The 27,405-nt window shown below is 51.2% G+C and overlaps 1 protein-coding gene across 1 annotated transcript; it reads left to right on the top strand.

The window, feature by feature from the left end:
* On the top strand, positions 1-27,405 carry LOC102939897 (zinc finger protein 436). The gene is given in 6 exon segments (XM_037899192.2): positions 1-165; positions 689-818; positions 1,841-1,957; positions 5,698-6,950; positions 6,953-7,038; positions 27,175-27,405. Coding segments are annotated over 6 exon segments (1,833 nt in total). The 5' UTR covers positions 1-141; the 3' UTR covers positions 27,398-27,405.

Raw genomic sequence — 27,405 nt, 5'->3', positions numbered from 1 at the left:
GGAGCGCAGCAGGGCGGGGCCGTCCCGGACACCTGGGTCCCAACCCAGCCCGTGCGCAGGGAGGCGGCCCCGGGGAGGCACCAGCCGCGGGGCGGGAAGTCGCCGCCCGGGCGGAGGAAGCGGCCGGAGCCGAGCCCGGCGATGGCTGCAGCGGGGCCGGCGCAGGTAGGACGCGGGGCGGGGACTCCCCGGCCGGGCACTGGCTGGTCCCGGCTGGGGCCGAGGGGGGCCGGGGCCGGGTCCCTCCCGCGCTAGTGACCCCGGGGCTGGGGGCTGCCGCAGCCGGAGCGCTGGGGCCGGGGAGCGGCGCTGGGGGCCCCGGGCCGGGCGGACACGCGGAGCCGGGCCGAGGAGCCCCGAGGCGGCCGAGCCGGGGCCGGGAGCGGGGCCGAGCACAGGCCTGGGGCGGAGGCGGGGACTCCGGCCGGGGAAGGAGCCTGGTCCCTGCCCTGGGATTCGGGCCCTTCCCAGCGCCCCGCCCCAGAGCCCCGTGGGGAGCCGAGGGCGACTCCTGTCCCCGGCCAGCAGGGCCCGAGTCCCCGGGGGGCTGTGCGGGGGGGGTCTCTCTGGGTCACAGCTGCTGGGCTGGGGGTTCCCCGGGAGCCGCTGCCCTAGAACCCGCGTCCCCTGCTGAGAGCCCGGGCTGGGGCTGGAGCGGAGGGTGCTGAGTGTGTAACGCTTGTGCCAGCAGCTGCGGGTGGCGTTTGAGGACGTGGCTCTGTATTTCAGCCGGGAGGAGTGGGAGCTCTTATCCCGGCCAGAGAAGCAGCTGTACCGGGACCAGATGCTGAGGAATTACCAGGCTCTCGTTTCTTTGGGTAAGGACCAATTTAATTTGGGTTCCCCATGTGCCACCCTGTCACTGAGTGGTGGCAAATGCCAGCCCCTTTCAGGTCAGCTCGCTGTTGGAGGAGAACTCAGGGCTACAGAGCCTGGGGCTAATCTTGGTGTAACTGGTTTATTTGCATTACCTGCCTCAGTCGTGGCACATCCCTGATGGTAGCAAAGAGCCCATGAGCAACCATCTCTTCCCGGAATCCCAGCCAGAGGTTAAGGGCAGCAACTCTGCCTCAGGAACTCATTCTAGTCAGACAAATAAGGCAGGGGGAAAACACTGCTGCTGCAACAGCTCCCCACCTTCCCCAAAAGAATGAACATCGTAAATTTAACAACTGTACAACTGAACAGTGCAAAAGAACTGGAATGTCTGTGTAACGGTGACACCGGGTGACATCTGCCATGACACATTGTGGCCGATTTGCCTTAGTGACATGCCTGAAACGTTTCAACAGCTATAAGTCGGCAAGGAACAAAGTTCCCTTCTTCCAAAGTCTTCACCATGATCCATGTTTCAGGAGACAGTTGGGTAAGTGAAATAATGACCAGAAAGAAGGTGGTTGCAGATTTTCTATTCGCCCTGTCTCTTAATCTGAAACTAATGGGTGTTCACTGGTCTTTTTGTGGGTTAAAAGAAATCCATGTCACACACTTGTCCTATGGAACGTAGTGCCACAAGATAGCATAGAGGCCAAGATGTTAGCAGAATGGGATAGTTCAAGGGAACATCTAAAGTTACCCCAGCAAGGCTTTAAACTCGGCCCCACTGCAAAGAGAGAAGGGTTGTAGATGTTGCCGGGTACGAACTGAACTTGCCTGGTGGGAGACGGGAAGAAGGCTTATTGCTAAGGAAGGTTTATTTCTATATTCGCCTGCTTTGGATCTCTTGCGCTTTCCTCTGAAGCAGCCTGTGAGACTGATGTCCTGTTGTGCCAGGTGCTGCACAAACATATAAACGAGTCCCTGCCTCCAAAAATTTAGTAATAAAACTTCCCCCAAACAGGCTCTTCAGGTTCCAAACCGGACTTAATCCACCGGATCGAGCTAGGGGAGGCAGAGCTCTGGATCCGGGATGCCGAGGGCTCCAGGGTACACTCTAGGCCTGAGAGCCCCTCCTCAGGTGAGTCCTAATAATCCAGTCCTTTCTGATTTACACACCTGCTAGTAGAGAACTCCTTGATATAGAAGGCAAAGGCAGAGCGAGATTCACAGGCTGGGAGCTGAAGAGAGACAAATTGAAGCTGGGAATTAGGGGCCAATGTTTATCTGGGAGGGGGAATAAACCATTGGGAGAGCTCCCCTTAGGACGTGATGGATTCTCCCTCACTGGGAGTCTGTCCGTGGAGATGGGGTGGCTCTCTCTCAAAGCGTCACTCTTGTTCCACCAGCAGTTACTGGGCCAGAGTCAGGAATGACTGGGGGAGCTTCTCTGGCTGGGATAGGCAGGAAGCCAGGCTGGATGGGCACAATCAGCCTGTCTGGCCTTGATATCTATGAATCTTAGTCCTGTCTCAGTGCAGAGATGATTTCTAAGTATTACCTAGTCCATCCGTGACAGGTGTCTGTCTAACCTGTTCTTAGAAACCTCCCATGGTGGAGATTCCACAACCTGGCAAGATCATTTTGTTCCAGTGCTTACCTACCCTCAGAGGTTGGAAGTTTTTCCAAATATCTAACCTCTATCTCTCTTGCTGCAATTGAAGCCCATAAAATCTTGACCTATTCTCAGTCAATAAAGAGAACAATTTATCACTCTCCACTTTGTAACAACCTTTTATGTCCAGGAGGACTGTTATCAGGGGTTATCCCCGCCACCTCCCTTCTTCTGACTAAACAAACCCAGTTTTTTCACTTACTTCATAAGTCATGTTTTCGAGACATGTAATCAGTATTGTTGTTCTCCTCTGACCTTCCCCAATTTGTCCACATACTTCCTGAAGTATGGGGCCCAGAAGTGGACACAGTAGTGGGCCTAGCCTGTCCTCGTTTTCCTCTGCTTTCCCATGCATTTGTAAAATGCTTTGTTTTTTCCCTTTATAATGCTAGTTTAGTTTTGCTTTTTGCCTTTCTAATTTTCCCCCTACATGCTTGTGTTGTTTTTTAAGACTCATTTTTTAATTTGACCTGCTTTCCGTTTCTCGTACGACTCTTTTTTCAAGAGTCACTACAGCTCCACCATGCCTCAGCTTCCCCAGCTGTTTAATGAAAAGGGCACTGGGGCTGTGAGCAATGTTCCCTCTCATTTTTTTTCAATCCATCTGCAGAATAAATTTTGTTATGTGCACTGAGGTCTGTGCGCCACCAATAGAAACAAAAAACCTTGATATAATATTTTTTAAAGTTACCATAGGAATAATTACTCCAGCCAGGAGACATTAGGTATTTCAGAACTCACTAAATTAAATTTAAGTAGAAGAGAAATAAAAATCATGAAATGCATAGACCAGTCAAAACACTAAAGTAACACACTTAGGAGGCATAAAATTGCAGAGATGATATGTGCATTATAGGAAGTACCAAGAAGTAGCAACAGTACTACAACTATGTGTTCGGAGGTGAGTGTGAAAGAGCCAGAGACCGTGTGGGTTTGTACCACACAGAGTCAGTGTGTGAGCTGGGGAAGTTTCTGAGAGATGCTGGGTGCTGCCTCTAAGACATTCACTGAAAGCTCTCCTGAGCCCTGTCTCCCCTGCCCTCACTCTGAGGAGATGGGTACATGGGTGGTGGGGAGGAGGGGAGATAGAGAGACTGTGTGAGCTGGCTGCTGGGGGTAAACAAGCACCTGGGTAGAAAGACAAGCCTGTCTGGCCATGCACCAAAACACCTAGGCTTCCCACACCTCAGAAAGTCATACCAAGGTAAGGGGTGCCCTAGAGATTTTTCAAAAGGCTTTTCATGCCTCTGCCCCCTGCAAGAGCATCCCAGAGTCACTGGTCCTTGGCAGAGAAGGCGCTGTCCTCTCCAGGTTCCCACCCCACCCCCTCTCTGCTGCTTCACTTCGCATGTGACCTCTCAGACTGGAGAAACCTGTCCCCAGCGAGCAAGGAGAAAGCTGGGAATGACGCCGGGCAGGGTCAGTCACATACGACTAGTGTAAGGTGACGCCATGCAGAGGCGCCATTGTGTAGAACAGATCTCTAGCACCTGCAGCACTTCGCTGTAATGCTCTAAAACTGCCCCACGGCCAGGCGGCTGCTGTGGGGGGAGTGGACAAATTTGGGGGCCAGATTAAATCGACCTGCAGACCATGACTTGGAGTACCCTGGTGTATGGGCTGGCTGTGAGAGAGAGGGTGGTGGTATGGCCTTTGTCCCATCCCTTCTTCTCCTGCTCTTTGTGGCATGAAATTGTTGTCACTTACATTGCTTCAGTGTCAGTGCTTAGCACAGCCCTCAGCCCTAACGTGTCTGTGACTGTCTGTAGACCAAAGGCTGGGTGGCAGCCATTCACCCCTTCCAGCTCAGCAGTGCCAGGGAGCGGGTTGTGACACAATACAGACATGTTTTCCAGGTTACATCAAACAAACCCTGAGTGACTGGTCATCCCCTCAAAGCCCACACACAGACCCACACTCCCTACCTCTCAAAACCCTCACCTTCTTGAGGATTTTAGTTTAGTTTTAGTTTCGCACAAAGACTGAAACCTCAGGCCGAGAGTAAATGATTTCTTCAAAAGGAATTCCTAGAAAAGGACTCACCCCCCCCCCCCCCCCAGAAATAAGCTACATTGTTCTAAACAGCTTTAAACTGGTCTCACTGCACCCACATGAAGGGATTGTAGCCCCTCAACTAAACTAGTTTCAAACTAATATAACTACAACAGCAAAAATGCTGAGGAACAGGCTTCATGCTATAAAACAGGAGAAAGTGAAGAACCAATACCACATAAATAAACCCCTCTGATTGAAATAAAGACAAAATCAGTTTGAAAACAAAACCAGGCTCTGCTCTGACAGGTGCTGCCTGTATCCTGGGCAGGCTTCAATTTCAGCTTAAAACGAGACCCAAGACATGCATAGCCCCTGTGGGAGCAGGCACTGGGTGCTGCGGAAACACCATAGGGTAGAACCTGTGCCTGGCTTGGTGTACTACCCCGCCCTGCCCCCCATTTACAACACCTGCCCTCCTCCTTGCCCTGCCCAGGGGGAACTTTCTGCCCAAAGAAGTACTCTTCTCCCAGCACTGCAACCCTAACCCCAGCCTGGTGCAGAGGGGTTGGTGTGGGGTACAGCAGTGGTTCTCAACCAGGGGTCTGGGGACCCCTAGTAGGGGCCTTGAGCAGGTTTTGGGGGGGCCTCCAAGCAGGGCCAGCATTAGACTTGCTGGGCTCAGGGTAAAAAGCCGAAGCCCCCCCGACATCGGGCTGAAGCCCAGGTCCCCAAGCCCTGCCACTCAGGGCTGAAGCTGAAGCCTGAGCCATGTAGCTTCATGGGGGTCCCTGTAGCATGGGTGCCCTGCTTGCTACCGCCTAACGCCATCCCCAGCTTTGATATGCAGAAAACCAATTATTGTGGCACAGGTGGGCTATGGTGTTTTTATAGCATGTTGTGGGGGGTCTCGGAAAGAAAAAGGTTGAGAACCCCAGGGGTGTAGAACATGTGGGTGTTAAGGCCATTCACTGAAATTTGACCTGCTTCCCTCACCATCATGAGCGTGGGCGGGGGCAAATCTGAGTGGAACTGTAACCCTGCAGGCCAGGTCTCAATGCCCAGACAGGAGTTGCCATTGCAGGGTGAGACACCCATCCCAAAAACAGTCACAGACAAATGGGCCAATCACTCCATCCGTGACATTTTCCGTCCTTGACAAACCTGCAGCCCTAAGCATGAGCTAACTCCAGGATTGCCTCTGCTCTCTCCAGCAGGGTACGGGATCCTGGGGGGAACGCGGACACAGTCTGAATGTGGGGAGAGCACGGTAGGAACACGGGATCCCACATCCCACAGAGGGATCCATGCACAGGACGCAGTCCATCCCCGGGATAAACTCAGCCAGAGACCAAATCTGACTACACACCAGAGACTCCCCATGGGCTGGTGTCTCCATCAGTGCATCGACTGCAGCAAGAGGTTCAGGAACCCCTTCGCACTGACACAGCACCGGCGCACGCACACTGGGGAGCGGCCGTACTGCTGCACTGACTGTGGCAAGAGCTTTGCAAAGAGCTCAGCCCTGAGAACACACCAGCGCAGGCACACCGGGGAACGGCCGTATCGCTGCACACACTGTGGCAAGAGCTTTGCAGAGAGCTCAAATCTGAGGATACATCAGCGCACACACACTGGGGAGCGGCCGCACCGCTGTGCTGACTGCGGAAAGGGGTTTGCACAGTTTGCACACCTGAAAAGACACCGGCGCACGCACACTGGGGAACTGCCATACAACTGTACCATCTGCGGCAAGGGCTTTGCCCAGAGCTCAAGCCTGAGAACACATCAGTGCGCACACACCGGGGAGCGGCCGTACTGCTGCGCTGACTGCGGCAAGACCTTTGCAGAGAGCTCAACGCTGAGAATACACCAGCGTATGCACACCGGGGAGCGGCCTTATCGCTGCACTGACTGCGGCAAGGGCTTTGCACATAGCTCAACTCTGAGAAAACATCAGCGCACGCACACCGGGGAGCAGCCTTACCACTGCAGTGACTGTGGCAAGAGCTTTGCAGAGAACTCAAAGCTGAGAATACACCAGCGCGCACACACTGGGGAGCGGCCATATCGCTGCACTGACTGTGGCAAGAGCTTTGCAGAGAGCTCAAAGCTGAGAGTACACCGGCGCACACACACGGGGGAGCGGCCATATCGCTGTGCTGACTGTGGCAAGGGCTTTGCACAGTTTGCACACCTGCAAAGACACCAGCGCACGCACACTGGGGAACAGCCATACAACTGTACCGACTGCGGCAAGGGCTTTGCCCAGAGCTCAAGGCTGAGAACACACCAGCGCACACACACCGGGGAGCGGCCTCACCGCTGCACCGACTGCGGCAAGGGTTTTGCACAGAGCTCAACCCTGAGAATACACCAGCGCACGCACACCGGGGAGCGGCCCTACCACTGTGACGATTGCAAGAAAAGCTTCAGCAATGCCAGTACGCTGACCAGACATCAGCGCACACACACACCGGGGAGCAGCTCTACCGCTGTGCCAACTGTGGTAAGAGGTTCAGCAATGCCAACAAGTTGACCCAGCTTCAGCGCATGCGCACCAGAGAGCAGCCGGACCACTGCGCTGTCTGCAGAAAGAACTTTGCACAGAGCTAATACCTGAGAATACACCAACGCATTCACAGCGGGGAGCGGCTGTACAGGTGTGCTGACTGTGGCAAATGCTTTGCTCACTTGGGCAACCTCACCTGGCACCAGTTGACTCGCCCTTCTGCCAACGCCAGGGCCCAAGGGGCTTCTGGCAGCTGTCGGGCCTGGCACAGTGCCAGCAGAATCAGACCAGGGAGTGGTCCTGTCCCCATGATGCCCAGCAGAGATGTGTGGGGCAGCGAATGGGACTTGGCTGAGCAGTGTGGGGAAGAGGAGACAGGCGAGGAGATTTTAGAGCAGATGGTCACAACCTTCTCCATTTGGGACTCCCTCCATCTAGGTGGGGTCCAGCCAGGTCTCTCTCTTTCTGTCAAACTCCCCCCAACACATATAGCTGTCAGGCAGCCAGGACAATCCCCCTTCCTCCCCCTGCATCCCTCCCCCAGAGCCACCTTGATTTCAGCCAGGGGGTGACTCTTAGGTGACATCTAGAGGTGGGATTTGCAGTCCTGTCTCAGCATGGATTGGTCCAAGGAGGGCGGGGGGGCAGGACAGCACGGTGTGTCAGATTGAAAGAAGACTCAGGAACTGCTCAAACCGTCTATTCTAAATAGAAATGTGATGAAGAAAAACTACGTGCCTAATGTGTAGCAAAGGTCTAACCAGTTCTTTCTTTGCTATTAAAGAAGTTGATGCATTCGAATGGTGTGTGGAGAAACCAATATGACATGTAAATCTTTAAGAAACCAGTCCAAATGTCCTAAGGCCTAACTGACCATGAGGCCTGATGAACTGTGTGACTGGCGGGTGCGCACAGAGAGTTTTGCATTACTCCTTGGGGAATTCTATGCCAAAATAAAAATTCTGCACACCATATTTTAAAATTCTGCATATTTTTCTTGTCAAAATAACACAATAGAATCACACTAGTTTCAGTTAATTTATTTCAAACTATCAAAATATCAGCAACTATGTTTGTAACACTACAAACAAAAAAGATTCAGGAAGTGATTTTTCACAGATAGATTCCTTACTAGTCATTTTAACACAGAACTTTGAGTAATAATTCATTTAAACTACAATATAGAAACGTATTTCCTGCACCCCTCAGAAGTAGTGCAAAGACTTGGGGGAGCCAGGGGTAATGGAGAAGCTGAGGGAGAGGGAAGTAATTCCTGGGAAGGAGCCTGGAGTGAACTTTGAGAATTGTTGGGTGTGGGTGGGAGACGTATGCAAGAGGGGGTTTTGTGGGGGGAGGGGAAGAGTGATTGTTAGAGACTTGGGGAGCCTCCCATATGAAACCCTGGCTCACCCTTGGTCTCTCCCATTCAGTCAGGCACATCTGCCCTCTGTCCCCATGTGTCCCTGCATCCCCCCCATCCCTGTGTATTCCTGCCCTCCTTTTTCCCCCATGTGTCCCTGCATCCCCACTTGCATTCCACCCCTGGCTCAATGTTACCTCACTAGCTCCTGTGACCCTTCCAAGAACCCCTATATGCCCCATTTTGTCCATCTCCCCCATATTCCTTGCCTCCATACCTGACCCCATGGGCAGAGAACTGTGAAGTATCCTCTGACCCCCTCCCTCTGTGGCTGGCTGCTCCAGCCGTAAGCCAGCTGCCCTCTCTTCTGGTGCCACAGCAGCCCCCAGAGGGGGGAAAAGGTGTAATTGCAGTGCTGCTCCATCAAAATCAATTATTCTGGGGTGAAAAATAATATGTGGAGCACATGAAGTTTGTGCTTGCGCAGGTGGTGCAGAATTCCTCCGTGAGTATCGCATATGAAGTGACATATCTGATGTAATCATTGATGTGCAGGGAAAAATCAAGCCCTGGCACAGAGGTGCGTAGAGCTGTTAGTGTTCTTTCCTCAACTGTTCTCTCCTGTTAGCCATGCCCACAGACTACGCAAATGAGTCAAATCCCTGTATATGTCTCTGGGATGAACTACTCTTCAAGGACGGAGCCATCCAGGAGTGGAAAGAGACTTTCCATAGAGATTGTTCAAACTTCTAGATGGAAATTTCTGCTAGGGATGTAAATACTGTTTTAAAAGTTAACCGTTTAAGCAAGTAAAATATGTCATTTAAACAGTTAACTGTTTAAGCGGTTGGGGTCCATCTGACGGGCTGGGGCCAGGTCTGTCTGGATGGTGCTGTTCCGGCTGGGCCTGCTCCAGCTGGGCAGCGCTGCTCCGGCCGGGTGCCGTGTCCGGGGCTGCTCCAGCTGGGGGCACTGCTGCAGCCGGGCGGCACAGCTGGGCCCGCTCCAACTGGCACGGGGGTTAACATTTAAGGCCGTTAACTGGTAAGACTATGCCTTACAGCTTCCATGCCTTCACATTTCCCAAATCATGGGAAATTCCCCTATCCACTTATTGTCTGGCAGTCCCACAGCCGCCGTAGCCTTATAGTCCCGCTTTCTTAATCCTTCTGAAATAACCTGCTCATTCACAGTCCCTCTCTCTTTTTTTCCCCGCAACCAGCCTCCTGCCAAATCAATTATCCGCTTTTCCTGTGGATCCACAACTACTTCCAAGATAGCTTCCTCAGTCATGCTGTGACACATCACTGCACCTGTTTACAATTGAGGTTGAGCTACTACCTATGGCAGATGTTCCAATAAAGTTCCTTTTACTTCTTTGTTGTGAAATTGAAACAAAGGAATGATTTACCCTCTCTGCACGTTCTCCTGCACTGGCTTAATTAAAGTTTCCTCCGCTCCTGTACTAATTAATGCCAGCAACCATTATATGTTTCCTTCTCTCCCCACTTCCCCCTCAGATCTACCAGTTACGTGGGGCTGTAATTTGGCCACTAACATCCAATCCTGGGGACAGGGGTGTGATGGGTTCGGTCAAAGAGACACCCTTGAGACTGCCACTTCCTATGCTGGGATACCACTGAGAATGACTCCTCTGCCAGAACGGGCATCTGTCACCTCTGTCTTGCTGAGCTAGACACTCCAGCTCCAGCACAGACCCAGAGTTAGGGCCACACCCCTCTGCAGTTCAGACACTGAGATTCACTCAGTCCTGGAGCTTCTCAGTTAAAAGGGACTTGCCCCCAGCACCCAGTGTACAGCCTTTCTGGGAGCCTGACCCCAGATAAATCTGTTTTACTCTGTATAAAGCTTATACAGGGTAAACTCATTAGTATTCGCCCTCTATATCACTGATAGAGAGATGTGCACAGAATGTTTGCTCCCCCCAGGTAACAATTACTTACACTAGGTTTATTAATAAACAAAAGTGATTTTATTAAGTATAAAAAGTAGGATTTAAGTAGTTTCAAGTAATAACAGACAGAACAAAGTAAGTCACAAAGCAAAATAAAACAAAAAACGCAAGGCTAAGCTTAATACACTAAGAAACTGGTTACAAATGCTAACTTCTCACCCTCGATGTTATTTCAGGTACAGTCTTTCTCAAGTCAGTTGCCTTTTCTGACTTGGGTCCAGCCTGTTCTCTCCCACCTATGTGGTTACAATCCTTTTGTTTCCAGGTGCTTTCAGGTATCTCTTTGGGGAGGATAGGCCATCTCTTAAGCCAGCTGAAGACCCTCATTGTTTACTTCCCCCGCCTTATATAGAGTGTCCCTAAGGCAGGAAACCTTTGTTTGAAATCCCACCCCCCTCTGGAAAAGTACCAGCTTCAAGATGGATTTCAGTATCAGGTGATGGGGTCACATGTCTCTGTAAGACCCCAATCTCCATTCTTCCTGGGTTAGCCCACACTGCACAGGAAGGCTTGCAGGTAAACAAAGCCATTCACAACTCATTGTTTCTGAAGCACCCTTATAGTCTCCACTTAATATGACTACATCCGTAGCACAAGTTTATACCTCGTTTTCCTAACTCCAGACATACAAATAATACGTGCAAACAAATAGAATGAACAGGCTTAGTAGATTATAACCTTTCTAATGATATGTCACATGGGGCATTTAGCATAAAGCATACTTCAGTAATGTCAGGGGTCGGCAACCTTTCAGCAGTGGTGTGCCAAGTCTTCATTGATTCACTTCAATTTAAGGTTTCGCGTAACAGTAATACATTTTAATGTTTCTTAGAAGGTCTCTCTCTATAAGTCTATATATTATATAACTAAACTATTGTCGTATGTAAAGTAAACAAGGTTTTCAAAATGTTTAAGAAGCTTCATTTAAAATTGAATTAAAATTCTGATCTTACGCTGCCGGCGCACTCAGCCCGTTGCCGGCCTGGGGTTCTGTTCACCTAGGCCGGCAGGAGGCTGGAGCACCCACGGGGATAAATTAGCTGGTGCTCCACACCCACCGGCAGCCAAGGTCCCTCCTCTTCGCCTCCTTCTCCCCCCCACAATGCGCCGCGTCCCCACTGGGGTGGGAAAAGGCGGGGTGGGGCAGGGACTTCGGGGAAGGGGTGAAATTGGGGTGGGGCAAAGGCAGTGCAGGGGTGGGAAGAGGCAGGCCAGGGGCCGGGGGGATCAAGCACCCACTGGGCAGCGGGGAAGTCAGCGCCTTTGGCCCTGGGGTTTGTCGCTAGTTGTATTTCTCCAGCCAATAACCCCAATGTTGTTATTCTTAACAACTAATTCCTGGGCGAATCCCCAGGCTTCATGTAATTTGCACTGGATAAAACTTCATGGGTCTTTGACCTGTTTTTTTTTCCTAACAGCATAATAAATCGCAGTACCGGCCGGTGTGCTTCTGGCTGCCTCTCCAAAGCATTTTTCGCTCGATCTATGGCCTGTCTCATCTCTCCAGTGGTAGCTGTCCTGATCAACCTGTAACATTTACCCATACTTAAATTTTCCGTTCCTCCTGACTCTGCCCACAGTACTAGCCATGTAGCTAGATTTTTTATATTTACTGGGCATAATGACTTTGTCATCAACTGTAAGTTGATGAACTTGCAGGAATTATTTCTGTTTGTTCTGAGGGTACCTCTCTGGCTGCATCTTTGACAGTTGATCTATGTTCTGTTCCTGCTATGGACTTTCCTGACTTCGGCTTTTCCGGACAGTTTTTTATTTCTTTTCTCAATTTAGTATAAAGCCCCCCTCGAGGCCGATCAAGTTCCCTTTTCTCTTGACCCCCACATGCATCCTCCGAATCCTCCATACCAGATATCATTGGAATCCAAATCTCTCTTTTTGACAAAGAGCTGCAACCTGCAGCTCCGGTATTTTTACTTGCTTTTATAATGCTGCTATAGTTTTCTTGTACCAACTATGAGAAACGCTTGCAATTTCTGTTTCCTTAGTCATTAATTTTTGAATTAATTGTTTCATCCCTACTGCTTGATTTTTTAATTTATTTTCTTCCCAATCCACCATTTTCTTTTTTTATTCCCTATTTTGTTTTTCCATTTCTTCTAACTGAGTTTGCATTATCTGTGCCTGCCTCACTTCCCTCTCCAAATTTTTCTGGCAAGTTTTAAAATTCTCTTGTAATGTCTGGAACTCCGCACAGATTTCCCCCTTACATGCAATTATCTTTTTTACAGCCTGCCACAACAGCCACACTCTGGCTGTCTGCTTTTTACTGGCATTAGGGTTGTACAACTGTCCATATTTCTCAAACATGTTTTCTAAGGTGTCACCTGTTACATCGGGTTCAACCACACCTCCCATCCAAGGGGATGTCCCAAATGCAATAATCTCCTTCTCTAACAGAGAAAGGGATTTAACTTTATTCCACTGGGGTGCCTCTTCCTCCACCACTTTTTTTTTTTTCCTTAAACTGTGTTTTAAACATTGTTACAACAAGACCCCATGGTATCTCCCCACACACTCTTACTCACTTACACTTGCGGCAATTAGTTCTCCGCACGGTATCTCTCCACATGGTTTTTTCCCCACAAATACGGATTAACTGCTATTCAATTTAAATAAGGACTCCCCCAACACTGTAAGACCCCCGTCTCGAAATCCGGCACTCCTCAATATCTTCCCTCCCACCCCTCTGCAATTCTCCATCAAATGTTAGACCTGCACCAGGGTCCTCCCTATGGGATGGGGGAGCAGGCAGATACTGTTGTGATGTTCCCCTTGGTGTTATCTGGACTGGTGATCTGCTAGGCCACTCCAATCCTTGACTCTGGGAGCCAGCCTTACCCTGCTCTGCATCTGCCCTGTCCCCGTGTCTCGCTGCACACACACCCCATCCCCATGTGCCCTGCACCCCCCCTGCATTCAGCCTCTGGCTCAGTGTCACCCCACTAGCTCCTGTGACCCCACCAGCAGCCCTGGGTGCCCCATTCTGTCCATCCCCCCGCATCCATTGCCTCCAGACCTGGCCCCACGGGCAGGGTGCTATGAAGAAAGCAGCCCCTAACCCCCTCCCTCCCTGTGACTGGCTGCTGCAGCCATAAGACAGCATCTCTCTGTTCTGGTATCACAGCAGCCCCTTGTGGGCAAAAGGTGCAATTACAGGGCTTCCCCATCATAATAAATTATTCTGCAATGGAAAGAAAGCTGGGTCACATGAATTCTGCGCTTGCGCAGTAGCATGGAATTCCTCCAGGAGTATCGCATGTGACGCGTCAGTACTGATATTATCATTGAAGTGTAGGAAATAATCAAATGCTGGTACAGAGGTGCATAGAGCTGTTAGTGTTCTTCCATTAAGTGTTCTCCCCTGTTGGCGATGGATAGGGTTGCCAACCAACTTTCTAATTTCTGAAAACAGGACACTACAGCAGGAGCATTGGAATCCTGCCCCTGCTCCGCCTCTTCCCTTGATGCCCTGCCCCTTCTCCATCTCTTCCCATAGCCCCCCGCTTGCTCACCTCCTCCCCCCACTGCATTTCTCATTGCTCAATCCTCTCCACCTCCCCCACCTCCCCAGCTGGGCTCTCTCTCCTTCGGGGATGGGAGTTACAGCTCCTGACACAGAGACTGTCTGCCCACGAGTTGCAGGTAGGAGGCCTCCCTGGCTGTGCAGATGCTGGCACAGGTTACTCACCCTTTTCCACCTACCCCTACCCCTTCCTATGGTAATCAGACTTTTGGTGTGTGGTCAGTACATCTGACAAGACACTGTACAGGTCCCCTTTTGACTGGACTTTGCAGTTGAAAATGGGACACCTGGCAACCATAGCCACGGACCACACAAATGAGTCAAATCATTGTACATGACTCTGTGATGAACTACTACCCAAGGGCAGGGCCATCCAGGGGTGGGAAGAAACTTTCCATAGAGACTCTATTCTAACTTCCAGATGGACATTTCTGCAGACAGCTATGGAGTGGAACTGACAGTGCCCTGCACTGGCCTGGATTACACTCTGGATTGTGATAGCCTCATTGCCTCATTGGACAATGAGAGTGGAGACAACTCCTATCCTGGTGGGATGTTGCAAGATTTTGCCATGACCACAGGTCATTTCCTGATTGGTCCATGCCAGTTTTGCCCAGCAGAGTGACCAGGCTGCGCCACCCAACAGAAACACGAGGAAGATCAGATCTAGGTGCAGATTTCAACTAGACTATGCAACCCGGTACCCGGAAGCTGTTCCCCTGCGCAACACAGCTTCCAAGACCATAGCTAAGGAGCTAGTACAGATCTTTGCCCGGGTTGGGCTACCCAAGGAGATATTGACTGATCAGGTCAACTTTGTGTCCAAGTTGAAGAAAGCTCTCTGTTCATTTCTCCATGTACAAGCCCTACGGACCTCTGTATACCACCCGCAAACAGATGGCCTTGTGGAAAGGTTCAATAGGACCCTCAAGGCCATGATCAGGAAAGTGGTGAGCAAGGATGGGAAAGATTGGGATACCCTATTGCCTTACCTCATGTTCGCCATCCGGGAGGTTCCGCAAGCCTCCACGGGTTTCTCTCCATTCAAACTACTATATGGGAACCACCCTCGGGATATATTGGATATAGCCAGAGAAGCCTGGGAAGAGGAGCCAAATCCCGGAAGGAACATAGTTGAGCATGTACTGCAGATGAGAAATTGGATAGCCCGAGTTACGCCCATTGTACGGAGAGAGCACAGGAGACCCAACGAACCCATTATAACCACCAAGCGAAGCTTCGACGGTTCCAACCAGGGGATCGGGTGATGGTACTGGTGCCCACAGCAGAAAGTAAACTTGGCCCAGTGGCAGGGACCCTATGAAGTAATGAAAGCTGTGGGAGAGGTGAACTATAAGGTGCGGCAGCCAGGCTGCCGGAAATCAGAGCAAATTTACCACATCAATCTTCTAAAATCTTGGCACGATCGAGAGGCATGCTTAGTCATGCAGGAGACCCTTCCCCAGGACGATAACTTACACAAGCAAGTGAGGATATCATCCGACTTAATGCTGATCCAAAAGATCGAGGTAGCCGACATGATTAATCGCAACCGAGATGTGTCCTCTACAAAACCAGGGTGGCCGACTGAAACCTATCACCATATCCACACGATCCCTGGAGCCAAGGTAACATTGAGACCCTACCGAATCCCAGCAGCCAAAAGAGAAGAAATCAGGGCCGAAGTAAAGAAAATGTTAGAATTAGGAGTTATTGAAGAATCTTACAGTCAGTGGTCCAGTCCAATTGTTCTAGTGCCTAAACCTGATGGTACCACGAGATTCTGTAATGACTTTCGCCGACTGAATGAAATATCCCAGTTTGATGCATACTCCATACCACGCATCGATGAACTGGTTGACCGACTGGGTAGTGCCCGATTCTTGACTACACTGGATCTGACAAAAGGGTACTGGCAGATTCCTCTGACATGGTAAAGTGGACCGATGCAGCAGAGGGGGCATTCACAGACCTTCGGACAGCCCTCTGTAATGACCCTGTACTCATAGCCCCGGACTTTAACAGGGAATTTATTTTACAAACAGACGCTTCCGAGGTGGGGTTGGGGGCAGTTCTGTTGCAAATGGTGGGAGAAGAGGAACACCTGATCCTCTACCTAAGCAGAAAGCTTCTTCCAAGAGAACAGAAATATGCAGTAGTCAAGAGAGAATGCCTTGCTGTCAAATGGGCTATGGAGATACTGCGTTATTACCTCTTAGGCCGGTGATTTACTCCTATGACGGACCATGCACTCCTCCAGTGGATGCAGCGGAATAAGGAAAAGAATGTAAGAGTCACCAGGTGGTTCTTATCCCTCCAACCGTTCCAGTTCCACATACGGCACAGGGCTGGATGCCACCATGGCAACGCTGATGGTCTGTCATGAGCGTACTGCCTGGCGTCCCAAGTTGCGCAACTCTATGGTGTTGAGCGGGGGGCGATATGTGACGGGGCAAGGCCATATGGCTATAGAAAAGTAGTGGGAGATAGATATATTAGCTCCAGGCTAAATAAATCCCTGGTACCAGATAAGTGAAATGGCAGCTGCTCCAGGTCAATTAAGAACTTTCCAGAAGGCAGGGAGAAGGCTAGGTTGATTGGGACACCTGAAGCCAATCAGGGGCTGGCTGAACTAGTTAAAAGCCTCCCAGTTAGTCAGGTGGGTGTGAATGTCTGGAGCTGTGGGAGGAAGTTGCGCTGTTGGAGAGACTGAGTAGTACACACCATATCAGCCACAAGGAAGGAGGCCCTGAGGTGAGGGTGAAGTGGAGCTTGAGGAAGTGAGGGCTGCTATGGGGGAAGTAGCCCAGGCAATTGTACATGTCATGTTTCTAAAAGGTCAGCTACCATAGCTGATACTATTAGGGTCCCTGGGCTGGAGCTTGGAGTAGAGGGTGGGCCCGGGGTTCCCTTCTCCCCCCCCCACCTTTCCCCCTGATTAATCACTGAGACTGGGAGACAACAGAGACTGTGCAAGGAAGGATAACTTCTCCTCACCTCCCTCGCTGTCTTATGATGAAAATGGCTCAGAAGACTGTGACCCTTGTCTCTAGAGAGAGAAGGGTTATGTGGAGGGTCACAGTGAGCCTCTGAGGCTAGTGAAATCTGCCAGGAAACATGGGACCCACAGAGGCAAGGACAGAGCTTTGTCACAACATTCATAAGCATATTCCCATAAAGCATTATGGGGTGCAACATCACACACAATAGGTGATTATCCCGTGGAACTAACTGCCACATGATGTCATAGTGGGCAAGAACTTAGCAAGATTCAAAGAGGGACTGGATATTTCTATGGACCATTCGAATTTCCAGAGCTGGAATAGTTAATGCATACAACTTCTGGCAGGAATATTAAACCTCCTGCTCCAAGATTTTGAGCTGACTGTAACTATTACAGACCAAGATGAGACGTAACACAGGATGATTATCCCCAAATCTGTTACTGTAGGGGTCTTGCACTTCCTCTGCAGTCTCTGATGCTGAAAATAGGACACTGGAGTGGACAGGCCTCTGGTCTGCTCCAGTCTGGCTATTCCCTATGACTACATCAGTGGCTCTCAACCTTTCCAGACTACTGTACCCCTTTCAGCACTCTGATTTCTTTTGCGTATGTCAAAGTTTCTCCTTACTTAAAAACCACTTGCTTACAAAATCAGACATAAAAATACAAGTGTCCCAGCACACTAGTACTGACAAAATGTTTACTTCCTCATTTTTACCATATAATTATAAAATCAATTGCAATATAAATATTGTACTTACAGTTCAGTTGATAATATATAGAGCAGTATAAACAAGTCATTGTCAGTATGAAAGTTTAGTCTGTACTGACTTCACAAGTGCTTTTTATGTAGCCTGTAAACTAGGCCACTCTCTAGTTGAGATGGTGTACCCCCTGGAAGACCTCTGCATACCTGAGTGGTACATATACCCCTGGTTGAGAACCACTTACCTAAGTGATTTGCCCAGGGTCAGAGAGGGACCAAATGGCAGAACTAGGAATAGAAACCATGAGTCCTGTAGTCCAGCCCACCACCATAATTACAAGCACAGCCTCGCTCCCTCATTCAAGCCTCCAAATGCCCATCTGCATGGTCTGGCCTGGCCCAGAGAATGCAGCAAGGCTTTAGCCCATGAGCTCCTCTGCCCCATGAGTTGGGCTGGCAGAACCCGGCTACCCCTCCCTTGATGGCCACCTCAGTTGATTATTTGGGCATGCTCTTGCTCCAGCACTGCTCAGTGATGCTGGCTTGGTTGGTGTTCAGATAAGGGTTGGATCCCTCCTTTGAAATAGGACAGAGCGGGGGAGACACAGCTGGGATCCCATTCCAGGGCAGTCCTTGCTCCCAGCCCCCACTGCTATAACCCACCAGCCTCCCCTGCCCTCCCAGAGTCAGGGATAGAACCCTGAGGCCCCTGGTGACCCTCCCTATCGCAAACCACCTGTCCCAAGGCCCTTCCCCTCTTCAGCCACTGTTAGCTGTTACCTCCAGCTCCCTGAACCACAGGGACTGGGCTAGCCCCCTCTTACGGGAAGCAGAGACCCAGCCACTTTAGGGGAGGTGCTGTGAAACAGAAGAAAGGTCCAGTGGACAAAGGATGAGAAGGGGAAACACCACCCCACAGACCAGCATCCTCTGCTCCAGCAGCCAGGGAGGATGCTGGCCTTGGGCTAACAGAGGTTAGGGGGTGCTGGGGTTACGGGCAGCAGAGTCAGTGCTAGTGGTCAAGGCTGGGCTGGCAGGGCTCTATAGTGCCCCCTCTGGCTGGGTCTGGGTCCATGGGGTGCTGGGGGCCCCAGCAGTCTCTGCATCAGCCCCTCTAGCTGGAGCGGGGCTGGCAGGGCTCAGTAATATCCCCTCTGGCTGGGGCTGTGTCACACACAGAGTCCATCCCTTCTTTCCCCACTGTAGCTTTCACAGTGAAGCACAGCAGGGCGAACTTTTGGAAGAACCAGCTGCCCTGGGCATCCGGAAGGCCCTTGATGTATTTGATCTTGGACCATTTGTTGTGGCCAGCCTAGGTAGCATCCATGGTGTGCAGGGTCTGGCCTGATGGGCGGGGACCAGGGGTAGCCAGCCGGGGCCTGAGCACTGAGGCCAGAATGCAACATCTGTATGGGGCAGATGCTCTCCCAAGAGTGCTGGGCAGGGACATGGGTGTGAGCTGCTGAAACACACACACATTACACAGCTGAGTGAAAGCTCCTGTAACACACACACACACATACAGCCATGTGAGAGCTCCTGGAACCACAGGGGCTAGAATTAGGGGTGCTATGACACCCCCTGGTTTGAAGTGGTTTCCAGTACATACAGGGGTTACGGTTTGGCTCACTGGCTCTCAGCAGCCCCCCAATACAAACGGCTCTAGTCCCGCCCCTTGCCTGTATCGCGCATGGACGCAGAGCGAGCGCTGCTCACACACCCACCACACACAGCCTGGGGTGTGAGCTCCTGTGACACACACACCAACACCGCACAGCCGAGCAACACACACGACACAGCCCGACCTTTGTCCTTCTGTCACACGCGCTGCCCCACTAGTTCCCCCTCCGCTCCCAGAGCCGGGAGAGAACCCAGGAGTCCGGGCTCCCAGCTCCCCACGGCACAGCTCAGGGGCGGGGACCGGGCTGCCCCCTTAGGGGCTCCTGCTGCCCGGAGACCAGGTGCAGCGAGCGCCTCGGAGGCGGACTCGGGACCCAGGCGTCCGGGTGGGGAGGGGCCGGAAGGTCGCTGCGCTGGGGCCTCCCCCGGCTGCTGGAGCTGGCGGCGCAGGCGCTGGGGCCGGGCGGGGAGCGGGCGGGAGGCGGCCCGGGGAGGCACCAGCCGCGGGGCGGGAGGTCGCTGCCCGGGCGGAGGAAGCGGCCGGGGCCGGAGCCGAGCCCGGCGATGGCTGCAGCGGGGCCGGCGCAGGTAGGACGCGGGGCGGGGACTCCCCGGCCGGGCACTGGCTGGTCCCGGCTGGGGCCGAGGGGGGCCGGGACCGGGTCCCTCCCGCGCTAGTGACCCCGGGGCTGGGGGCTGCCGCAGCCGGAGCGCTGGGGCCGGGGAGCGGCGCTGGGGGCCCCGGGCCGGGCGGACACGCGGAGCCGGGCGCGGCCCCTTCCTCCGGGCGAGGCCCCGGGCTGGGGCTGGAGCGGAGGGTGCTGAGTGTGTAACGCTTGTGCCAGCAGCTGCGGGTGGCGTTTGAGGACGTGGCTCTGTATTTCAGCCGGGAGGAGTGGGAGCTCTTGTCCCAGCCAGAGAAACAGCTGTACCGGGACCAGATGCTGAGGAATTACCGGGTCCTTGTTTCTTTGGGTAAGGACCAATTTCCCTTCTTTTACTCACAGCTATAATTTCTGGCGGGTTCCCTTGATGCCTCACCTGCTAGGTGGTGGCAAATATCAGCTCCCTTCAGGCTGGCTTCCTGTTAAAGGAGAAATCAGAGCTACAGAGCCTGGATCTAATCTTAGTCTAACATTATGTACCTCAGTCCTGCAACAGAGGTGGTTGCAAACAGCACACGAACAACAGCCTCTTCCAGGAATTCCAGCCCAGACACAGAGGGCAGCAACTCTGCCTCAAGGACTGATTCTAGTTAGACAAATAAGGCAGGAAGAAAACTCACCTGCTGCTTGTAACAGCTCCCCATCTCCTCCAGAAAGAATGAACATCATAAATTTAACAACTGTACAGTTGAACAATGCTGCATCCTAAGCAAAAGAACTGATAGGTCTGTGTAATGCAGCCACCTTGTGCCATGTGACTCAGCCCCCAAAGCAAATTGAGAAGGTTCCATAGCTTCAGAGTACGAACCAAACTTGCCTCCTGGGAGATGGGAAGAAATCTCCTCTAAGGAAGGTTTATTTCATTATTCTTCTGCTTGGGATCACTTTGGCTGTCCTCTGAAGCAGCGACTGAGAGCAGTGTCCCACTGTAGCAGGTACTGTGCGAACAAACCCTGACCGAGATTGGGGTCTCGTCGTGCCCAGTGCTGCACAGACACACCCTGATCGAGATCGGGGCCCTGTTGTGCTGGGCTGCACAAACATATAAATGCGTCCCTGCCCCCAAACTTGAGTGAAAAACTGATTCTTTCCCCCCAAACAGGCTATTCAGATTCCACACCAGACTTAATCCACCGGATCGAGCTCAGGGAGTCAGAGCTCTGGATCTGGGATGCCGAGGACTCCAGGGAAAGCTCCAGGTGTGAGAGCCCTTCCTCAGGTGAGTCATAATAATCCAATCCCTTCTGATTTATACAGCTGCTAGCAGAGGGCTCCTTAATGTAGAAGTGTAACAAGGGGTGCTCTTGGGTGATACAACTGAGAGTATCAATTCAGGATGAACTGCTTAAAGCAGGGCAGTCACAGCCCAACAAACCGAGCTCACTACTAAGGCACATCAAACCAGCCAAACAGAGAGGATTTCGGTTTCACCCCAGTGGCTAACCAGAAGTCATACAAGCAATTCTCTCAGATAACCCAGTTCCCTTGTATCACCACCCGTAGCACTCCTTATAGGAACAAATGGTTATGAAAACCAGTGTCCCCAGTTAAAGAAAAAGGTTCTCCCGATCCCAAGGACACCCAGGTCAATATACAATTCAGATTTCACCCACAAATCACGCTGTTACCAATCCTTTACAATCTAAAATCTAAAGGTTTATTCATAAAAAGAAAAAAATATAAATGAGAGTTAAAACTGGTTAAATGGAATCAAATACATACAACAATTGCAAAGTTCTTGGTTCAGGCTTGTTTCAGGCTTGACGGAATTACATCCAACGCATGGATGGGCCATTCAGTCCTTTGTTCAAAACTTCACTTGTAGAGAGATTATTCCAGAGATAAGGACTGGAAGCAGGAATGAAGACAAAATGGAGGGGTTTCCAGGGCCTTTTATACCCTCTGCCATGTGGAAGGAAACCTCTTTGTTCTTACTGTGGAAAATCACAGCAGCAAGATGGAGTTTGGAGTCACAGTGAACTTGTCTGGCCTTGATATCTATGAATCACAAAACTGTAGGCCTAGAAGGGACCTTGGTAAATCATCTAGTCTGGTCCCCTGAAGTGAGGCAGGAGTAAGTGTTATCTTTCCAGATCATCCTTAGTAGGTGTCCGTCTAACCCAGAGGTGGGCAAACTTTTTGGCCTGAGGGCCATATCTGGGTGGGGAAATTGCATGCAGGGCCATGAATGTAGGGCTGGGGCAGGGGGTTGGGGTGTGGGAGGGAGTGCGGGATGTGGGAGGGGGTGCAGGAAGGGGCTCGGCAAGGGGTTGGGGGCAGAGGAGGGGTGCGGGGTGTATGAGGGAGCTCAGGGAAGGGGAGTGCACAGTGCAGGAGGGGGCTCGGCAAGGGGTTGGGGTGTAGGAGGGGTATGGGGTGCAGCAGGGGGGCTCAGGGCAGGGGATTGGGGTGCAGGAGGGGTGCGGCACAGGGCTCAGGGCAGGGCGTTGGGGTGCAGGAGGGGGGCAGGGTGTGGCGGGGGTTGAGGTGCAGGCAGAGGCCTCAGGGCAGGGAGTTGGGGTGTGGAGTGCAGGAGGGGTTCGGGAACTGCGGTCAGTGGGAGCTTTGGGGGAGGAACCCACGGGCAAGAGTGGCGCTCGGAGCCCTCTGCCCCCAACCCCTCGGGCCGCAGGGACGTGGTGCCGGCCGTTTCCTGGAGTGGCATGTGGCCGGCGATCCAAAGCCCCGAGGGGGAGGATCTGGCCTGTGGGCTGTAGTTTGCCCACCCCTGGTCTAACCTATTAGTAACCTTCAATGATGGAGATTCCACATCTTCCCTTACACTTAGGAAGTTATTCTTAATCTCTAAATGTAAATCTCCCTTGCTGCAATTTAAGACCATTGCTGCTTGTTCTGACTTCAGTGGATAAAGAACAATTTATCACCCTCCTCTTTGTAACAAGCTTTTACGTACTCGAAGACGGTTATCAGCAACCCCCCCTCCCCCCCCGCCCCAAATCTTCTCTTCTTCAGACTAAACAAACCCAATTTTTTTCAACCTTTCCTCATAGGTCATGTTTTCTAGATGTGTAATAATTCCTGTGAACATTTCCAATTTATTCACATCCTTCCCGAAGTGTGAGGCCCTGACTGGACACAGTACTCCAGTTGAGGCCTTACCAGTGCTGAGTAGAGTGGAAGAATTACTTCTCGCATATTGCTTGCAACACTCCTGCTAATACATCCAACAACGATATTTGCTTTTTTTTCCCCTTATAGATATTCCATTGTTGACCCATATTTAGTTTGTGATCCACTATAACCCCAGATGGTTTTCTGCAGTACTCCTTCCTAGGCAGTTACTTCCCATTCTGTATTTGTGTAATTTTCTATTCCTACCTAAGTGTAGTACTTTGTGTATGATCTTATTGAATTTCATCCTATTTCATTCTGACCATTTTTCCAGTTTGTCAGGATCATTTTGAATTCTAATCCTGTGCTCCAAAGGGCTTGCAACCCCTCCCAGTTTGGTATCTTCCGTAACTTTGAGTGTATTCTCTGTGTCATTGTCCAGATAATTTCTGAAGATATGGAATAGAACCAGACCCAGAACAGATCCCTGCAGGATCCCACTCGATATGCCCTTTCAGCTCATTTGTGAACCATAACAATTACTCTGAGTGCAGTTTTCCAACCAGTTGTGCAACCACCTGATAGTAGGGTTCCCTATAGTAGGTATGGAAAGGTGATGTATTGTAGGTTTTTCCGTATAGTAGGTATGAGCATTTCACTGTAATGTTCTAAAACTGTCCCGCGTTCCAGACAGCTGCTGTTGGGACAGTGAACATATTTGGGGGCCAGACAAAATCGTCCTGCGGTCCACCACTTGGAGTACCATAGTGTATGGGCTGGGTGTGAAAGAGAGGGTGGTGGAATGGCCTTTGTCACATCCCCTCTCCTCGTGCTCTCTCAGTGGCACAAAATCTTTGCCACTTACATTGCTTCAGTGTCAATGTTTAGACACCCCTCAGCCTTAACATGATCTGTGACTGTCTGTAGATCAGAGGCCTGCTGGGTGGCAGCCGTTCACTCCTTCCAGCTCAGCAGTGTCACTGATTGGGTTGTGAAACAATACAGACATGTTTTGCAGGTTACATCACACAAATCCTGAGTGACTTGTCATGCCCTTAACCCCTTTCCCACCACTCCAAAACCCCCACCTTCTTGAGGATTTTAGCTTAGTTTTAGTTTTGTACAAAAGAATGAAACATCAGGCCCAAGGTGAATGACTTTAGAAGGAATTCTTAGAAAAGGACTCACTCCCTACAGAGGAATAAACTACGATGTTCTAAGCAGCTTTAAACCGGTCTCACTGCGTTTAGTTTTAGTAGCTCTTTACTAAGTAGTTTCAAAGCAGTATAGTTAAAGCAGCACAAAAACTGGTGAACAGGCCTCATATTGTAAAAGAGAAGAAAGTGAAGAAACCAGCAACATGTAAAATTTAGTTGGGGTTGGCCCTGCTTTGAATAGGGGGTTGGACTAGATCAGAGGTTCTCAAACTGTGGTCCATGGACCATCAGTGGTCTGCGAGCTCCATTCAGGTGGTCCGTAGATAGTTCCCTTTAAGCCTAACAGTACTCCCATTATTGACTCTTAAGTAGCAAGCAGCACTAGGTTTGGTGGGGTTACTGCTTGGTGTTTTGTATGATAAAGACCTTATTTGCAAGCTCTTTGAGGCAGGGATCTGTGTGCAAACTCCAAGCCATGTGTTAATGTGCCCCAGAGCCTATAAAAACTCAACGAGTATGCTATGAGTTTTTGAGCTGGTGACACACACAACACGATGTGAAACCAGGAGAACTTTGCCTGTTTCTACAGGGCTCTGTTGCATTTGCACAGCGTGGGTCCTAAACACTCATTTAAAATACCCGTAACCAACCACTTGATATTTTACTGCCCTTTGTATTTTCAGTGTTGTCACTTGTTTGTGCTTTTGTTTTGCTGTTTGTGTCACTTTATTATATATTTTTACTGTTCTGTGTGTGTGATGTATTAGTCAAATTTACAGTTGACATCTCAGAGAAATTGCATAAGCCTGAGTGAATGGCTTTTACTCTCCTTTTCAGTATCAGAAAATATTGTATTAATATTTGCAATGAGAGCATGAATATTTCTAGATGACACGAGATTTGTTTAGCATCTTAAAGCTGAGCTATGTGTGCAGATAATATGCATGCAAGCGAGATAGTTAATGATTATTAAGGTTTGTTTTTTTTTAATACAGCGCTTTTATCCAAAGTGCTTTACAATAGTTAGCTAATGGCACAAACAACATTTGGAAAGATCATTAAGTGGTGCGCTGAGACCCTCAGGAATTTTCAAGAGGTCCACGAAAAGAGAAGTTTAAGACCCATTGGACTAGATGACCTCCTGAGGTCTCTTCCAACCCTAATCTTCTATGATTCTATGAAAATAAAAACCTCTGATAGAAATAAAACCAAAATCAGATTGAAAATAAACCGTGGACCCATTTTCAACTGTGTTAGCACTTAGGGGCCCAAGTCCTGGATCAGGGCCCCTTTATTCCAGGTGTTGCCTGTTGCCTGGGCAGGCTATAGTTCAAGCACAAAACAAGACTCACAAGGTGCATGACACACGTGGGAACAGGCACCAGGCGCTGCACAAACAACATAGGGTAGAACCACCCTGAGTCAGGCTGCAGATTTGTTATGGCATTTCATATCAGACATTACAGAGCAGTTACAGTAAATTTAGTAAAAGCCACAGGTCGCTAAACTTACTGTGACAGCTCCATAATTTTTAATAAAACATCTCCTCCTCCTCGCCCTGCCAAGGGGTCACCAACCGCCCAGCAGGTCCCCCAGCGCTCCAACCCTGACCCCTGCCTGGTGCAGAGGGGTTGGGGTGGGCTAGACTGGATCTGAGTGGCAAGGCCATTCACTGAAGTTTGGCTTCCTCCCCCCACCATAATGACAGGAAGGAGGGGCATATCTGAGTGGCACTGTAACCTGGCATGCCAGGTGTCAATTCCCAGAGCGAGGTGTTTGATCCCGACAGGAGCTGCCGTTGCAGAGTGAGGCATCCATCCAAAAACCAGTCATGGACAAATGTGGAAATCGCTCCATTCGTGACATTTTTCCTTCCTTGACAAACCTGTAGCCTTAACCGTGAGCTAACACCGGGATTGCCTCTGCTCTCTCCAGCAGGGCTCGGGATCCTGGGGGGAACGAGGACACAGTCTGAATGTGGGGAGAGCGCAGCAGGAACGCAGGATCCCATGGCCCACAGGGGGATCCATGCACAGGACGCAGTCCATCCCCGGGGTGGACTCAGCCAGAGACCAGATGTGGCTACACACCAGAGACTCCCCGTGGGCTGGCGCCCCCACCGCTGCATCGACTGTGGTAAGAGGTTCAGCAACCCACTCGCACTGAACCAGCATCGGTGCATGCGCCCCAGAGAGCAACGGTATCGCTGTGCTGACTGTGGCAAGAGCTTTGCAGAGAACTCAAAGCTGAGAATACATCAGCGCACGCACACCGGGGAGCGTCCGTATCACTGTGTTGAGTGCGGCAAGGGCTTTGCACAGATTTCACACCTGAGGACACACCAGCGCACACACACTAGGGAGCGGCCACACTGCTGTGCTGACTGTGGCAAAAGCTTTGCGCACAGCTCAAGCCTCAGAGTACATCAGCGCACGCACACCGGGGAGCGGCCACACCGCTGCACCGACTGTGGCAAGAGCTTTGTACAGTTTGCACACCTGAGAATACACCAGCGCACACACACTGGGGAGCGGCCACACTGCTGTGATAATTGTGGCAAGAGTTTCATCAGTGCCAGTGCGCTCACCATACACCAGCGTGCACACACTGGGGAGCGTCCGCACCGCTGTGCTGACTGCGGCAAGAGCTTTGCACAGATCTCACAGCTGAGAATGCACCAGCGCACTCACACCGGGGAGCGGCCGCACCGCTGTGCTGATTGTGGCAAGAGCTTTGCACAGATCTCACAGCTGAAAATGCACCAGCGCACTCACACCGGGGAGCGGCCGCACCGCTGTGCTGACTGCGGCAAGAGCTTTGCAGAGAGCTCAAAGCTGAGAATACATCAGCGCACGCACACCGGGGAGCGGCCACACCACTGCATGGACTGCGGCAAGGACTTTGCACAGATCGGACACCTGAGAATACACCAGCGCACGCACACTGGAGAGCGGCCGTACTGCTGTGATGAGTGTGGCAAGAGTTTCATCAGTGCCAGTGCGCTGAACACACACCAGCGCACGCACACTGGGGAGCGTCCGCACCGCTGCTCTGACTGCGGGAAGGGGTTCGCACAAATCTCATACCTGAGAAGACATCAGCGCATGCACACCGGGGAACGGCCACACCGCTGTGCTGACTGCGGCAAGGGCTTTGAATACAGCTCAAACCTGAGAGCGCACCAGCGCACGCACACCAGGGAGTGGCCGCACCGCTGTCACAGTTGCGGCAAGAGCTTCAGCAGCGCCACTGCCGTGACCAAACATCAGAGCACGCACACCGGGGAGCGGCCATTCTAATGCACTCT

Source organism: Chelonia mydas, chromosome 6 (assembly GCF_015237465.2).
Source record: "Chelonia mydas isolate rCheMyd1 chromosome 6, rCheMyd1.pri.v2, whole genome shotgun sequence".
NCBI lineage: Eukaryota > Metazoa > Chordata > Testudines > Cheloniidae > Chelonia > Chelonia mydas.
Note: the sequence above shows the minus strand (reverse complement) of the source record. Positions and strands in the feature narration are given on the sequence as shown.